Source organism: Neopelma chrysocephalum, unplaced genomic scaffold, assembly GCF_003984885.1.
Source record: "Neopelma chrysocephalum unplaced genomic scaffold, ASM398488v2 Primary Assembly neopelma1_60, whole genome shotgun sequence".
Taxonomy (NCBI): domain Eukaryota; kingdom Metazoa; phylum Chordata; class Aves; order Passeriformes; family Pipridae; genus Neopelma; species Neopelma chrysocephalum.
Genome location: NW_020897715.1, coordinates 5,926,131 through 5,942,743, shown reverse-complemented (window position 1 = coordinate 5,942,743; position 16,613 = coordinate 5,926,131). Strand labels below are relative to the sequence as shown.

Here is a 16,613-nt window from a genome sequence, read left to right as displayed (position 1 = left end):
TTGTATAATTAAAATGCTCTTGTTTTAGCATCTATAAGAGGAACTTCAGTGAGAACTGTTTGTAGAACAAACATATCCGATCCTAGAATATGTAGTGCTTTGTTGCTGCATTAACACAAGGGTTTTCAATGGAATAAGAACAAATCTTTATCCACTCCTAATGTATACAGCACTTATATGTCAAACTTAGCTTTGCAGCTCTGTTTTTTCCTTTCTTACCTTTTAAGAACTGGATTAATGTAACTTTTTTTTTCAGGCTAGGTGTGAAATGTGTGCCAAATTTTTAAGTGATGAGAACTAACTTATGATTTAATTATGATTTCAGCTAAAATATGAGAACTAAAAGTATAAAGCTGATTAATAAGAAGGGAAGTGGTAAAACCTGAAGAGCTGCTTACCTAAATTTAATATTCTGTTTAAATGAGATACATGAATTGTTACTTTATTTAGCATGGTAGATACTTCAAATAACAAGTGTTGAGCTCTGGATGACCACCTAAAATTGTAAGAGCAAGCACCCAATTTCTGAAGCTTTTTTTCTTGTTTATGTCTTCTTAATTTTATGTGCAAGTTTCCTTTTGTATCTTCTGTTAATTCCTGACCAACCTTCAGAATTTTGCCTTTGTCATTCTGTGTTCATTGTTTTAGGCTCCTTTTTCTTGCCATTGGACACCTCAAGCTTTTAAAGATTTTTAAAAACTCTTGAAAATAAATTTTTTATTTAGTTTGATGAATTTTTAGATGAAAATATTTACAAATCAACCACATAATTTTTTTCCTTTGTTACTTCCTATCTTTTAAAGAAAACAAAGTGCTGGTGCTAAGTTACATGTATGATGCAGCCTTACAAGCATGACATGGTGTCAGTTTGTTCAGAATGATAAATATGAACCAAGGATTTGAGGTTTTTTATGCATATGTGCTGAAAAATACAACGTGCCTTTCAATAAATACATTTAAAGATTTTTCCTTTTACAAATGTTGTCTTCAACTGTTGCAGATGCTAACAAAACAGCTGGAGGTATTAGGATTAGCTGAGAAGCCTCAGTTAGTTACTCGCTTTCAGGAAGTTTTCCGATCCATGTGGTCTGTGAATGGTGATTCTGTCAGTAAAATTTATGCTGGAACTGGAGCCCTTGAAGGAAAAGCGAAGGTAAAGTACATTTTCTCAAACGTTTTAACAGTGTTCAGTATGGGTTTTAATATATTCTGTCATTAATATAGCAACAATGAGATTTTCTTTTTAAAAATGTACCCTTTCTTTTGCTAATCCTAAAGAAAAATCCCCCAAAAACCTAACCAACCAAAACAATTAACGTAAAACTATTGGTTGTGTTGATAACTGGATTTTGTTCCAGTAGATCCCTTTCCAGCCATGCTTCTGCCTCCCAGACAACACTGTTCTGTGTGATAGGATAAGGCTCAAATCTTCCATTTCTTTAGATCATAGTTCAGAAAAATGTATATTCAAATCAGCTTTAGTTTCTTTGAATATTTTCATTTTTCTCTCTCTACCTCTCCTGCTGTTGTTTCCGTTCCATTCACTGTTTATTCTTTATTTTCTGATGTGTTTGACTGGATGTTGTTGTTCATGCTTTCAGTGTTTAAGTGTTGGTAGTAGGTTGCAGCTGGGTCGTTTTTGTTTGCATGTACCTCCAGCTATTTCTTTTTAGTTTTGCAATTACTGAAAAAAAACCCAAATTCAGTTTCTACCCTGCTTTCTATCGTTTTGTTAACAGTTCCCTACTCCATGACACTGTAATGCTTGGTTTCTTTTCAGCTTGTTTTGTCTTGGTTGATGCCTGAGTTGTTCACATTTTCTAACACTGTCATTTTTCTTCTCACAATGTTGCTTTTTTTTGTTTCCATAATTCTCTCTCTTACCAGGTGATACCTATCACGACAAACAAATGATGAACCATAGCAGTTTTTGCCCTTAGTTCCTTCAAAAATGTCTTTTCACACCATTTTTATTGTCAAAGAATGTGCTGCTCCTCGTTCTGTGTTACATCCTATGTACTCTTAGTCACCTGTTTTGGTTTTTCCATCACTTGTTCGTTCAGACCATTCCAGGGCTCTTTTCTACACATGTGAGAGGTCCCACAGCAGGATATATAAAAACAAAATAAGTGGAATAGACTTTTTGATTGTTCAACCCTTGACTGGTGCATGCAGGACTTCTTCATTTTGGGAATTGCTTGTATTTTACTGTAGAGTGGAATTTGGTTAAAGATGTTTAGTTTTATTTTCTTACAAAAATGTCACCCAGACTGTCAGGAAAACTACAGTAAGTATTTTATGGAGTTTCTCCCCTTTTCTTGACTTTCCCATCCAACTCTCCTTAATTCTTTTCCTAAATTAATGGTTTTCTGCTGTTCACGTGGCTACTTAAATTTTCTACTTTGAAAAATGCACTTACTGTATTTCCATGTCCATTTTTAATGTTTAAAATGCAGAGTAGTAGAGTAGATGTCCTGGTTTCAGCTTGGGGTTAAACCATGACAGTCCATATACTCTGCTGTCTTCAGAATAACACTGGATCCCTGCTCTGGGACAACTGTAATTAGTATCACATCTCCTAAGTCAAACACAGCATCCCTGACACAAGTCCCGTCTGTTTAAAGAGGATCTTTAATGCTTGCAAAGCCATATGATACTTGCTCTAGTTTCAATGAAACCTGACCAGGTCACTACTCAATATGCTCTTGAGTACTCTGGTAATCTATTTTAAAATGTAGATTTTAAGTTGTATTCTCATTTTTCAAATGAAAAGTTTGATGCTTGAAATTCTTCCATTTCTTACTCGTCAGTTTGATTCTTCAAAGTCCAAGAGTACTTAGAAGTAAAAATATGAAAATTAAAGATAGGAGAAAAATTATTTTAACCTTAAATGTGTTAATATACATTTCTATTCTGAAAACCAGTCCCTTTTAAAGTATTACAATACTCATTACATCTAACTCCTTACCTGCTCTTTCTTTTGCTTTCTCTGGGTTCCTTTCAATTAATTGCCTGATTTGTGAACGGTGAGTGTGTTTTTGGATCATAAGTTGTATGTTGTCTACCCGGAAGGGAGCACATCCCATCAAAATCCTACTGCAATAGTGTGAGCCCTACGCCTCATCCACATTGTCTGCCAAAACTCATGATGCCAATTTACTTCTATTTAGCCTTGCAAAAAGAGTAGTTTCTTCCTTGTTGTCTAGTAGAATTTGTACAACTAAATCCTAGGGTAGTTTTTTAAGCTTTTGTCTTTTTTCCTTAAGCATTTAAGAGGCCTTCATGAACAATGTCTGTAGCCATTGATTCGTGTCTGTGTTCCTTCTGGGATACTGCATGAGACTTGCATGTTATTTTCAAAAGTTACAGGGTCTTAATAAATTGAAGCTATCTCTGTTTTTAACATGGATATTTCAGAATGTGAATTCTGAACATGTATATGTGCATATACATATATATTCATGTATCATGGCATTTGGACTCAAGTGCTCATCTCTCACTATTTGGGGAAAAGCCCAAAATCCCTATTATGGTGTATATGTGACACTATATGAAATTAATTTTTGAAGACCTAAGGTTTAGGAAAAAAAATTATTCCCCTCCCTGCAGTATTTTATTTAATTTCTTTTAAATCTGCTTGTTAGATATGCCTTGAAGGTATTACTGTGTTGTTTAGCGTTTGGGGGCGGGGGGGACAGCACACATAGTAGAGTAGGCTCAGGAAACTTTATTTAACACTTAAAGAAGGAAATTGCCTTAGGCTTTAAAATCATTAACTCAGTTTACATATATGCTACTGAATATTGCCAATGTTATTGTGAGCAGTGTCCAACATAAAATATTTTATACATGTTCCTCCCTAACAGGCTGGAAAGCTGAAGGATGGTGCTCGTTCTGTGACCAGAACGATCCAAAATAACTTTTTTGATAGCTCCAAGCAGGAGGCCATTGATGTTTTGTTATTGGGAAATACCCTAAATAGTGATTTAGCAGATAAAGCACGGGCTCTCTTAACCACCAGCAGTTTACGCGGTATGTGTCTTTCAGGATTTTAATCTGTCTCGTAACTATTTGGTGTAAGAAAGCTGTATGGAGTTTGTTTTCAAAGCACTATTGGAAGTATAAATGCTGTTTTATGTTCTCTTGGCTTATTAAACAATGAAAGTTACTTCTGCTTTACTAATAGTGCCAAACTAGCATGCTGCAGTAATTTCTTTACCTGTTTGTTATTTGTGGGTGAAATTCTATGTCAAAATCAGAGCGGGATCCATAAGAAATTCTGCTTGTGCAGAGCAGCCATGTGGGACTTGAGGTTCTGGTTCCAGGAAAGTGGTTCCCCTCCTCAGAACAGGGAGCTGAACCAGAATCCTGCATCCCCAAAAAGGTGTGTAGCCTCCATGGTCCCCAGGACTACAGTCAGTCCCATCCTTCTGTAGGTCTGATGGGCAAGGAAGTAGTGAGTCAGGTGTAGGGCTGTGGTCAGAACACTCTCTTGGGATATAAAAACAGAGGAGCTCATAGTTGGGCAAAGAAGGAACTGAAATTTGAGTCTTCTTTCCAAGATCCCATGTGTTCTAAATGGTGGGTTATTGCAATGTTTTAGGGATCAATAACATTCTAAAATTTTCCTTCTAATTTTTTTTCCTTCTCCTGGACACTTCTCCACCTAGAATGAGGAAAAGTGTGTCAAAGCTTTGGTGCAAATCTCTGGCACAAGACAAAAATCCTTGCCCAATCATAGTCTTTATCTTGTGGGCCCACATCTTCATCCAATGTGGAACCTGAAAGGGTGTTTTTCTCCCATTTCTTTAGCACAAGGTTTCATGTTATTGTAACTTTCCTTGTATCTGAAACCTGCTAAATCGGCCTCACCTCAGCATTGGTTGAAAGTTGTTTTCATTTCTTCTCACTTTCTCTGGGAATGCAAGCTGTCCTTTCCATATTTGCAGCTCCTGGCAGCTGAGGAGCATTAATCCCTTTTCACTGAACAGAATGTGTCTGCATTCGCTGCTAGGTGGCAAATTAACTAGCAGGGTACTTCATCATGTGTAAATCCATTCTTAATAAAGCAAGAAAAGAGAATTTGTTAATCCTGTTGTGAAACTTCGTAGATTTTGCAGCATAAAAGATGTGCTTTAACTGATGCAAATAGTTATGTGTGATAAATTGTGTGTTACGGCATGTTCTCTCATGTATTGCTGGAAAATTCTAAAAAGCAATAACTTATTTGACTAATCTTTTCTTGTTTTCTTCTTGCTGCGCCCGTAGTTTCAGAGCAATCATTACAATCAGGTAGAGTATAGTAAATTAAACTGTAAATACCTGACCAGCTGTTTTTCTTCTCTGACTTCTTTCTCATGTCTGTGTAATATTTGGTTGTGGGCTCATATTTTCCTGGTACTGTTTGCATCTGTGCAGTCCTGTGCCCCAACATCCTTTAATCCAAGAAAAGCCCTTTAGTCCAAGAAAAGTGAGAATATAAGAGGTGAAAAATATTGCAATTGTGCTTGGGTGTGAGTTGGAAATGAGGCAACCAATTCTTTGGGTTTTATTTTTGCAAATGTAGAGGAATTTGCCTTTTTATCTGGTTTGGGAGCTTCTGTGTTTTTGTTTAGGATAAGAGGTAAAATTCTTCAATACAATTTGTAACTTCATTTTATTTGCTGTCAGAATGCTCCATCTGCTTGTGTTCTTGCAGGAGACAGGCTGATTTTGTACTATCTCCCAGCAAAGGTTAATGCTGCGCTGGAAGGATTTGAAATAACTTGCTGGCACTTGTGTTTTGAGGAGCAGAAGTCCAGTCAAATTCCCTGAGATTTAGTCACCTCTCAGGTGACACAAAGGGAAAATGTTTGAGCATCTCTTTAGGTTAAACTCTCAATGAAGGCCAAGCTTGAGGAGGGAACTTTTTAGGTAACTCTTCATTTCCTACTTGTAGACATGCCAGTAATATCCTGACCAATGTCCCTGATGTTGATCTTAAAATATGAGAGACCTGCTTTGGAGGATTCAGAAATTCTGAATTTTCTGATTCTTAGTGGAAATTCTCCTTTTTGATGTTACTTAAGCTGTTTACCTGAAGCTGCTCCATTAGGGGAGATAGGATATATACATATTCCATATTTTGAAGGAAGAGCTGCAAGTACTTGTCAGCTGTGTAACGCTTCATTATCTCCTTGTTCCCAGAAACTATTATTTAAAATAAAATATTCCTAATGCTCCTATATGCAGATTTTACTGCATAATTTTGAGGAAATTAAAATGACCTTTACATTTGTCAACTTTGCTTTTTCTATGTGTTTTTCTCTACCTACTTAACTCTTAGTGAGTACCTCAAGAATGAAATCCGAGTCACGGGTAATATACACCTGAAATTATCTGATTCACTGGCATTTTGTCACTGTTCAAAGTGTTTATTGAAATAACCAGTCACATTGTCATTGATGGTGTTACCTTCTAGCTTATAACTCAGGAAGAGTGATACAAGTCAACTATTTTTTAGCATTTCAAGATTTCACCTGGATACAGATTGCATATATTGAAACATTACTACAGGAATTTGGATGTTGTAATTCCATCAAGTTCAGTTGCACAGAATATCCCCCACAGAATATTAAATTGGCATTCCCTTTGTAGAACTGATTTCCAAATGTCTGTTTGCCTAGTAAGAGCAGCAGTTATTTTTCCTGCAAAATAACAGAAAGTGTAATTGCTTGGATTTTTGACAGAGTGAGGCACAATTTTTCTGAGAAGATAAATAGCTAGAAATGTGTAGGAAAATCATACTTGCAGGAGGCTCAGGAGTTCTGAAAAGCAACTGGTTCACTCAGTATTTGGGAAAACAGATGATTTTTAAAAAAAATTTTTTATGCTGATTTATAAAAAGTGCCATTTTACAATTTAGAAAGCTTACTAGTTTAAAGGTAAGAATTGCCTGTTTGTAATAAGCATGTTGTCAGTTCCCTCCTGAAGTTAGACTCTAATGTGGTAAGGCTCTTCACGTTAGGGCTTCATGACAATGTCAGGAGTTAAATTCAATTGTACAGCTTTTCTTAGAAGCTGCTGGGTAGCAACTCTAAATGATTTGGAGTAAATATTTAAAATAAAGCTGAAAAGTGCTAAATTTTCAAAAGAAAAAGAAGAAACTGGAGAGAATAATAAGTCCAAACTCTGATACTAAAACTTTCTCAGAGTACTACAAAGGCTACTCTGTGAAAACCTTCAGAGCTGCCTGCGATGCTGTTTGATTTCTTTGGGTGCTTGGATGTGTTGTGGCTACAACACTGCTGAGATTGGTTTCCCCTCAGTGGTCAGGTCCTGGGTTGCTCCTGTCCTTGACCCTTCAGGCTCTTCAGGCATGTGCTGGACTTGTTGGCTTGAGTTACCTCGTATGTAGGCCCAGTCAGAAGTAGACTCAGTATCTGGCTCTCACCTGAAGTTGTCAAGTGTTCTGTTGGCTCCTTGCTGTTTTCTAGGCTTCATTTCCCTGGATTATGATGAGGAAAGCATGATCCCAAGCATGGTCTGCTTGTAGTACCCCCAAGAGACACCAACCAGTTCGCTGTCTTTTCTCTATGATTACCCTTCTATGGATATATGGTTTGTTCAGCAGGGAAAGAGCTCACAGCCAATATTTTCTTCTCTTGTTTCCAGTTTGTTTCAAACCCATAAGAGCTAGAGAATCCGTGATTTTTGTTTTACCCAGATAGCCAAGATTCCGTAGCAAATTTAAAGGTGGCAAACATAAAAAGAATAACTGAAAAGACAGCAGCAGCTCACTAATCATCTTATTTGAGGGATTTCAATGAAAATATTGTGCCCAGTAACTGACTATTTTGCAAGACAGCAACAAGTGAAGGGAAGAATTCCATCTAATATGGTTTATATGATTCTCTGGGAGTCTCATAACCATGAGAGCATTCAAAATAGGTATTTTACCTAAGTGATATTAATTTACCTGACCATTGAATCAGCTGCTTCATTTCTGTGTTTCCCACAATGTCCTTTACACATGTGTCGTTCCTCTCTCTCCCGTCTGGCAGATAAAAACAAGGCACAGGGAAAGCCTGGTGGGACAGAGAAATGAATTTAATTGTTTTGAATTCCAGCCTACCTTCCTCACTAAAACAGAACTTTAGGAATTCAACTGACCTAAAAAATAATTCATATTTGTGGCTTACATAGACATACTCTACGCTTCCAGAAATGAATATATCTGCAAGTTGGTTCTGTAATAGAAATTGGATTTCATAAATGTAATCTGTGAAAATTATATTGGTATGTATGAAAAATAATGGTTTCCCTAGAGAATCACAGATAAGGTGGAAGAATGACAGATATTTATAAAACGTGAAAATTATGTTTCCTTCATGTATTATTTATCTACATACTATTTTGAACAAATTGCTGCTGTTTTTCAGTCAGTCAATGTCCTACTCAGACCAGGAATGTCTGTAAGGGACATTTTCCTCTGGGAAAGCTACTTTCCTCCTCCTTCAACAGTTTAACTTTCTCCATGTCTGTGCATGTATATGGGAAAGCTCTCATTGCCAAGTTTTCTGAAGAAACATTCTGTATAAAACCAACATCTTTTCAAATGTTTTTGCAGCATCTGTAAAAGTGCTGAAGAGTATGTGTGAGAACTTTTATAAGTATGCAAAACCGAAAAAGATCCGAGTGTGTGTTGGGACGTGGAACGTCAACGGGGGGAAGCAGTTCCGGAGTATTGCCTTCAGAAATCAGACCCTCACTGACTGGCTGCTGGATGCACCAAAGTTAGCTGGGATCCATGAATTCCAAGGTAGCATTTTTATTCTGTCTTTTTTTTCCTTGAAAACTCTGATTTTCCTAATTAGATCATGAACATTAAAATAGATGTCACAGAAGCATAGAATGTCTTGGGTTAGAAGGGACGTTAAACACCATCCAGTCTCACTCCCTGCCATGGGCAGGAACACCTTCCACTAGATCACGTTGCTCCAAGCCCCATCCAACCTGGCCTTGGACTTTCCAGGGATGGGGCAGCCACAGCTTCTCTGGGCAACCTGTGCCGGGATCTCACCACCATCACAGGGAAGCATTTCTTCCTAAGTAAAGAATTTCTTACTGAAATTAATATATATATAACATCTTGCTTCTTCAGTTAATTAGAAAGGACAAATAGGTATTTTCATGTTTCCCTGCAGATCGCAAAAACAAGCCTGTGGACATATTTGCCATTGGGTTTGAAGAAATGGTGGAGTTAAATGCAGGAAACATTGTGAATGCCAGGTGGGTGTTACAATCCATACAGTACTAGTTTGGTTGATAAGTGTGTTTTTTGAGTAAAATGTTATTTAAAATTTTGTTTTCTCCTGTTTTGTGCTAGTTTGGATTAGTCTCGATTAGTTTTTTACCCTATTCTGGTTCTCTCTTCCAATTTCTGTGCCAGGATTGCAGACTTCATCTCAGCTTTCCCTAGCAAAGCTGTGATCACTTAGATCATGTATAATGTAATCTCACGGATCCAAACAGCCAGCACTTGACTATATTTTGGATTGCACCTCCAGCAGCTCCTCAGCTTTTTCCTGTGTTTAATTTAGCTCTGGTGTTCTTGTACTGCTGGGGAATGGCAAATCCTGTGAAAATCTTTCCAAAAACATGTGTTGTTGGTGTATCATTATATAGTGTCTTGCACCAGGTTGTGATCTGGATAAAGCAAGGCTTCCTTTCATCCTGTCAGTTTTCACTGCCATTCCATTAATTACATGAATTGTAATTGATTGGGATTTTTCACCCCTAGCAGAGTAGGTTATGGAAATACATTTTTCCCAGTGGTGGGTGATACCAGTGATAAATGTGTGTGTAGTCCTAGGGCCATATTCCCTTTGCCCATTGTTTTCTCTGCCTGCATTGCTTGTTTACTGGTGTTAGGCAAGCTTTAACTCCTTGGGAAGAGCACCTAAAGCCCACAATGCTGTAACTTTTGCATGGGCTTTTGTCTTGAGTACCAAGTAGCAGCTTGTCATCCCCTGATTTCACTGTGTCTACTTAATGCTGTTTCCAGGCCTGATATTTTTCGTTTATATCCAGTGCTAGCTCTAAAAAGCGGGGTTTGTTATGCCTCCAAGCAGGTTTCTTCTGGATCTCAGACCATGGACAACTTTTTTCCAGTATTGACTGAGCTGTAGGCTGGGAAGTAACTCCCTAGGAAAATTCTTAGGTTTTACTCCTCTAATCTAGGCTCAGAAATACAGGAAATATGATGTTGTCTGTGTGTTGGAAAAAGTGAAGCAGCATTTGTAGAGGCTGAATTTGAATGATGATGTCATGACAGTCTAGAGCCCATGTCTCTGCTGGGAGGCATTTGAGCACCATTCCGAACTTGGCTTAGGCTTACTGCCCCAAGCGTTGGTTGAGATCATTGGATGAAGTTTATTCAACTCAATCAACAGTTAGAAACCTGCTTAATTTGATTTATTTTAAAACTGGCATTTTTCATCTCACTGCTTAGCACAACCAACCAGAAGCTCTGGGCTGCTGAGCTGCAGAAGACTATCTCAAGAGATTACAAGTACGTGCTCCTGGCCTCTGAGCAGCTGGTGGGTGTCTGCCTCTTCGTGTTCATCAGGCCCCAGCACGCCCCTTTTATCAGGTCAGTGGGCACAGCTGTCCCCAGGCTGGGTCACCTCCAGCTTGCCTTGTGTTGCAGGATAACACACAAATGTACCTAGGAGCATGTGGAGCTCTGAAGGAGTTGTTCCATCTTCTGGGGAAGTAGTTGCTTAAGTTCTTTTATCTTAGCTTTTAAATGTCTTGTGAGTCACCAAGAAAGCTTGAAAAGCTGAACTTTTGTCCTGTTACCTGCTCAGTAGCTGTTGGCATTTCTTAAAAGTAGCCCTGTGGCTGAAAGAACGATATGAGAATGTTCATTTCCCAGCCCACAGTCATACTCAGACACGTGTGTACCTTGTTTTTGAAAGTTGGTTCACTCTTTCAGGGATGTTGCTGTCGATACTGTGAAGACAGGTATGGGAGGAGCCACTGGGAACAAAGGTGCTGTGGCCATTCGGATGCTGTTCCACACCTCCAGCCTCTGCTTTGTCTGCAGCCACTTTGCTGCAGGGCAGTCCCAGGTTAAAGAGAGAAACGAAGACTTTGTAGAAATTTCTCGCAAACTTGGTTTTCCAATGGTAAGCAACAGTGTTCAAATTCCACAACGAATGAGAAGTAAAATGCTTGGGGCTCCAGCAGTGTCATCCTAAACCTCCATTTATGTTTTTCTCCCTCCCCAGATTCCTGTGAAAATCAGATTTCCTTGGGTTAGAGGTCTCAGAGATAATTAAGAGTTCCTATAACTTTTATTAAAGTAGGAGACTGCAGAAAGAATAGACCTTTCCAGTGCAATGCCTGAGAGAAGTGATGAAGCATAAGTTCACTTGCGTTAGGAACCAAGAACTCAGCTTAAGAAAGAGGCCTTTTAGATCCCTGACATGTGGTAGAACTTTTGTAGGCACTGGAGTTAATCAGCTATGAGAAAAAAAATCCATGGGAAACAGCACTGTTTTCAGTACACGGGAATGATTTTTGCTAACAATTCCATGCCATGTTCTCATAAACGATTATCAAATACCAAGTAAATACTTAAAATTTTTATCAGTGCAACAAAGTGCTTCCTTGAGACTTAAACCTGTTTTAAATTTTGTAGTCAAATTGTCCTTTGTTAGTCTGTATGGCACTGTGCAGTTTTACAGGTGGTTTTTTTTAATTTCTAAATTTATCCCAATGGTCATGTTTCAGTTTTCCTTGAAAGTACTGCATCCATCAGTTTCCTAAATGTGCTCTTTTAATCTGCCAGTGCATCTGCTTGGATTTATTTATGGGCAGTGGAAAAATCAAAACAAGAGGGGAAGTAAAAGTTCTCCCATCAGACCTTAGGCTTTGTTTAAAGTAACAGAGCCCTTATGTCTCTCTCTAGCTATGAAAACTGGATGTAACTGAAAAGTCTTCAGTTAAATCTAAATAATAAAGCCCTTGATTTGCAGTTTGTCAGGAGACTGTGCCACAAAATCCCAGGGGAGTGTTTTGGTTTTGTGACAGAGGCAGCAGTCATTGCCTTGGAGCTGACTTCTGAAACAGGAGTAGGAAGATGAAAAATTTTAGAATCCAATACAGATGATTCATGTTTCTTCAGAAACATAAACTATATAAGAAACATTCCTTCTCTCATGTTCTGTGTATGTGAACACCATACCATGGCTGTGTTGTTCTAAACATACCAAACACTAAGATGTATTTCAGTTGTCCTCATCAACTGGAAATTATATGTATTTTACAGATGAAAACTGAACTTCTGCACCGAGAAGTAGTAAATTTGTCACCTGGTTGTTTTTATCTTCCTTGTGTGCTTCTGCTTTCCAGGGAAGGATGCTCTTTTCCCATGACTATATTTTCTGGTGTGGTGACTTCAATTATCGAATAGATATGCCCAATGAGGAGGTGAAGGAGCTGATACGACAACAGAACTGGGATCCCCTCATAGCAGGAGACCAACTTATCAATCAGAAAAATTCTGGACAGGTATATTGAAATGTTACCAATACTTCAGAATACTTCATTTTCCTCTTTGGCTTTAGCAGTTCTCTGTGGTGATTCTGTAAATCTGTATCCTCAGCACTGGGTTTGCTAATTATAATATTTTTCGTTTTATCAGGTGCAACTACTTAAAAAAATGTATTTGTAGAAGTTCTTCTGCTAATGTTACTCTTTACTTAAGTTGCTGCAGTAATAGACCTGATGGTGTTACCACTAGAAAAAGCGGTAGTCCAAATGGTGCTTTTTTATTTACAAAGAAAACAGGGAATAACAAAGTCTGAAGAAAGCTTCTGCTTTTAGATTTGTAGGGTTTCCTAGGAGGCAGCATAGCAGTGAAAGGAAAAATATAAGTAGGTTAAGAAATAATTACTGAAGGCAAACAAATTATCTCAGAAGTTGTAGAACTTCTGACGTTCTGACATAGACTTTTAAATTGACTGGATTTCAAGTTGTGTTTCCAACAAGAAAAGCAGCCAGCCTGTCACTTTATGCAGACTTGGTTGTAAGATCGAAGTCAGATTTATATTTTACAGATTTCTGAAGTGAAGTAAAACTAACCTGTATGAGATTGAACCCAAGAATGGAGCTTGTTAAGTTAACTAAGGTTTTAGCTTGTGTCCAGCTTAGACACTTAAGGGCACTCCTCGTGTCTTGTGTCAGCTGGTTGTGTGTTTCTGTGTTGCAAAAGCCTCCCTAAGGGAGTTTTTGATTCCTTCCAGTGACACTATCTCTAAATATGTGACAGATAATGTCACATAATACCTCTTTTTATTCTGTTTTCCTGTTTGCTTGAGAAGAAATTGTGATATTATCTCTAGTATTTCAGTTCATATTAAATATATTAATGATTCTTTATTTTTTCCTTTTTTTTAACTCCTATGTTTTGGTGAGGCATCTTGTGTTAGCTTTTCCCTGGAAGTGTTCAAGGCCAGGTTAGATGGGACCCTGACCAGCCTGATCTAGTGAATGGCATCCCTGCCCATGGCAAGGGTTTGGAACTGGATGATCTTTAAGGTCGCTTCCAACCCAAACCAGTCTGTGATTCTATGAATCTGCAGGAATGCTTGGTACATAAAATATAAACCTTAATTCCCAACTTTTGCTGACACAGGAACAACTAAGCACCTAATTAAAGTGGTGTGTGTTCTGGGTGACCTCCAATGACACTGGAGGAACAGTAGGTTGCTCATAACCCTGGGTTTAAAGATATAAATGTTGACACACTTCTGTTTATTGATGACTGTCTGGGTCACTATTTAGTCATAGTGGTAAATGTAGAATGTTTTCAGCAGATAAAATGTGAGGAAGGATTCATATAGCCAAATGACTTTTTTTATTTTTATTTTGAGATGTCTACATAGGGTTTCACTGTTAGAATAGAGAATTCTGATTGGTTTCAAGCTGTTTCCCATCTGTTTCTGTCTTCTGGCATGACATATAACAGCTTTGTCTCTTGCAGATTTTTAGGGGATTTTTGGAAGGGAAGATAAATTTTGCTCCTACATACAAGTATGATCTGTTCTCTGATGACTACGACACCAGTGAGAAGTGTCGCACACCAGCGTGGACAGATCGGATCCTGTGGAGGAGGAGAAAATGGCCCTTTGACCGATCAGGTTTTAGTGTTCCTTTCAATTGTTTAAAATACTCTTTTAACTGGCTTAGGGAATCCATTTAGTGACATTCACAGTGCCAGTGATTCTGGGCTCGGTAAGAGACAGAACACTTAAAACAGCATCTTCAATAAAGGCAGTGATGCTGAACAGAGGGTCAAGACTCAGATCCCAGTTACTGACGTTTCAGTAGTGCAAAAGGAACTTCTGGAGTTTTTTTCTGTATAACACTCGATTTGGGTTTACTTTCTATGATTTTTTTTCTTTTTACAAAAGCTTATTTTTAAAGCACATTCTTGCAATCACCGTGGTTTTCCCCTTTTGTTTTCATTGCTGAGTGTAGCTGAAGACCTGGATCTCCTGAATGCAAGTTTTCACACTGACACCAATGTCCCCTATACATGGAATCCTGGCACTTTGTTGCACTACGGAAGAGCAGAGCTGAAAACATCTGATCATAGGTTTCAGTTTTATTTTATATGTTACTTCCTAAGATTTAATACTTGTGTTGTATGTTCTGTTGCTCAGATACTCTGCTAACAGGCTTTTCTTGTGTGTTTTTTCCCAAGGCCTGTTGTTGCATTGATTGACATCGACATATTTGAAATTGAAGCAGAAGAGAGACAAAAAGTGTATAAGGAGGTGATTGCAATGCAAGGCCCACCTGATGGGACTGTGATGGTCTCCATCAGAAGTTCTTCAGCAGAAGAAAACTATTTTGATGATAACTTGATTGATGATCTTCTTCAAAAATTTGCGAGCTATGGCGAAGTTATACTTATAAGGTTAAAAAAACCTTTTTACCTTTAATCTCTATTCATAGAGTCACAGACTGATTTGAGTTGGGAGGGACCTTAAAGCTCGTCTTGTTCCACTCCCTGCCACGGGCAGGGACACCTTCCACCAGACCAGGTTGCGCCAACCCCCGTCCAACCTGGCCTTGGACACTTCCAGGGATGGGGCAGCCACAGCTTCTCTGGGCAACCTGTGCCAGGGCCTCACCACCCTCACAGCCAAGAATTCCTTCCCAATATCCTGTCTAGCAGTGCCCTCTGGCAGTGGGAAGCCATTCCCCTTTGCCCTATCTGGAGCAAGTCCAAAATTGTTCCCACCTATTTCCTGAATAAAGTTGCTTTCTTAGTGAGCATTTCAATTATGGTCTGCTTCATTTTTAACATTTAGATTTCAACTTCAATGTCTTTACAATTAGTTTTACATACCTGTAAGTGTCTCAGTTTTCAGACATATTTTTCCCCAGATACTCTTTTATTTTTGATATAGAGCATCATGTAGTTTTATACAAATTTTGTACTCTAAAATTAGGTCAGTAGTTTTAAATGAACTGAAAATGAGAGGATCCCTGTGCATGTTGCCTTTTCACTAAGCTGTCAATTGAACTATAAAGTGTAGTGGTATTTTTTAGTTATTGTTTCCAATGAACTTTGCAGGTTTGTGGAAGACAAGATGTGGGTAACGTTTTTGGAAGGAAGCTCTGCTTTGAATGTTATGAATTTGAATGGTATTGAGGTAATGTAAAAATTACTGAATTTTCATATATCAAGAGAAGTTCTGGCATTTTAGGGACTACTTCAGTGGGTTGGGGGTTTTGTTTGTCTTTAATTCTTAGAAGTTTTTTCCATTCCATACCAGCCTGTTGCATTGCCTTTTTTTTTTTTTCTTTTGGTAACCACATAGCATTATGTTGAGTTTCAAAAGCCAAATGAGAGAAGTATCACTCTTAATTAGTTTTAGGAGAAGGACTGTTAGAAAAATGAAGTTCCCATACTGAGAAGTATCTTTATCAAATGAGGGGTTTGGAGTTCTCTTTCTGATTTAAAAAGCAGAGTTTTTACTTTGGATTTTTTAGAATGAACCAGTTTAACATATTTATAACCTTCAGTTTATTAAAAATTCAGCACTTCTGTGCTGCAATCACTGAAAAATGTTGAAAAAACCCAGAAACTTTCTGATCAACTGAAAAGGGAAATATGGAGACAAGTTGTTAGTTTTTCTATAGAAAAATGTTAAATAGTTCTAATTAACAGTTTAAACTACATAAATGTAGTTAATTACCAAAATGAAGTGAAAAGCATAATTATTTTTGTGACATGTCAGTGCCGTTGTTCAGTACCAGAAATCGTGATAACCTTATTTGTGATATTTTCAGTAATTATTTTTTTAATTTTTAAATGTAGAATGCTGAGTTTTAATGTCTTTACTCTTAATTTCTGTTTTGTGCATACATTTTTTGACAATTCAGCTACAAGGACGGATTATAAACATAAATTTGAAAAATCCAGATTGGATCAGAAGTTTGGAAGATGAAATGAATCTGGAAAAGATTAATATTGGGCTGCCTTCATCAACAAGCTCCACTTTGCTTTGTGAAGATGCTGAGGTTACTGCAGATTATGATATGGAAGGTTT

General features: G+C 37.8%; 1 protein-coding gene across 16 annotated transcripts in view; it reads left to right on the top strand.

Annotated features, from left to right (window-relative positions):
* Positions 1-16,613, top strand: part of SYNJ1 (synaptojanin 1) — a 53,537-nt gene that overhangs the window by 19,640 nt on the left and 17,284 nt on the right. For 11 of the 16 annotated variants that reach the window (XM_027680913.1, XM_027680922.1, XM_027680920.1 and 8 more), the window contains exons 11-23: positions 1,001-1,153; positions 3,867-4,032; positions 5,269-5,292; positions 8,609-8,800; positions 9,186-9,270; positions 10,493-10,633; positions 10,979-11,171; positions 12,400-12,558; positions 14,033-14,189; positions 14,530-14,647; positions 14,756-14,971; positions 15,635-15,713; positions 16,447-16,609. In XM_027680913.1, coding sequence (XP_027536714.1) covers positions 1,001-1,153; positions 3,867-4,032; positions 5,269-5,292; positions 8,609-8,800; positions 9,186-9,270; positions 10,493-10,633; positions 10,979-11,171; positions 12,400-12,558; positions 14,033-14,189; positions 14,530-14,647; positions 14,756-14,971; positions 15,635-15,713; positions 16,447-16,609 — 1,846 coding nt within the window. The remainder of the gene's footprint in view (positions 1-1,000; positions 1,154-3,866; positions 4,033-5,268; positions 5,293-8,608; positions 8,801-9,185; positions 9,271-10,492; positions 10,634-10,978; positions 11,172-12,399; positions 12,559-14,032; positions 14,190-14,529; positions 14,648-14,755; positions 14,972-15,634; positions 15,714-16,446; positions 16,610-16,613) is intronic. The other 5 variants (XM_027680914.1, XM_027680927.1, XM_027680925.1 and 2 more) reach the window with 2 other exon arrangements.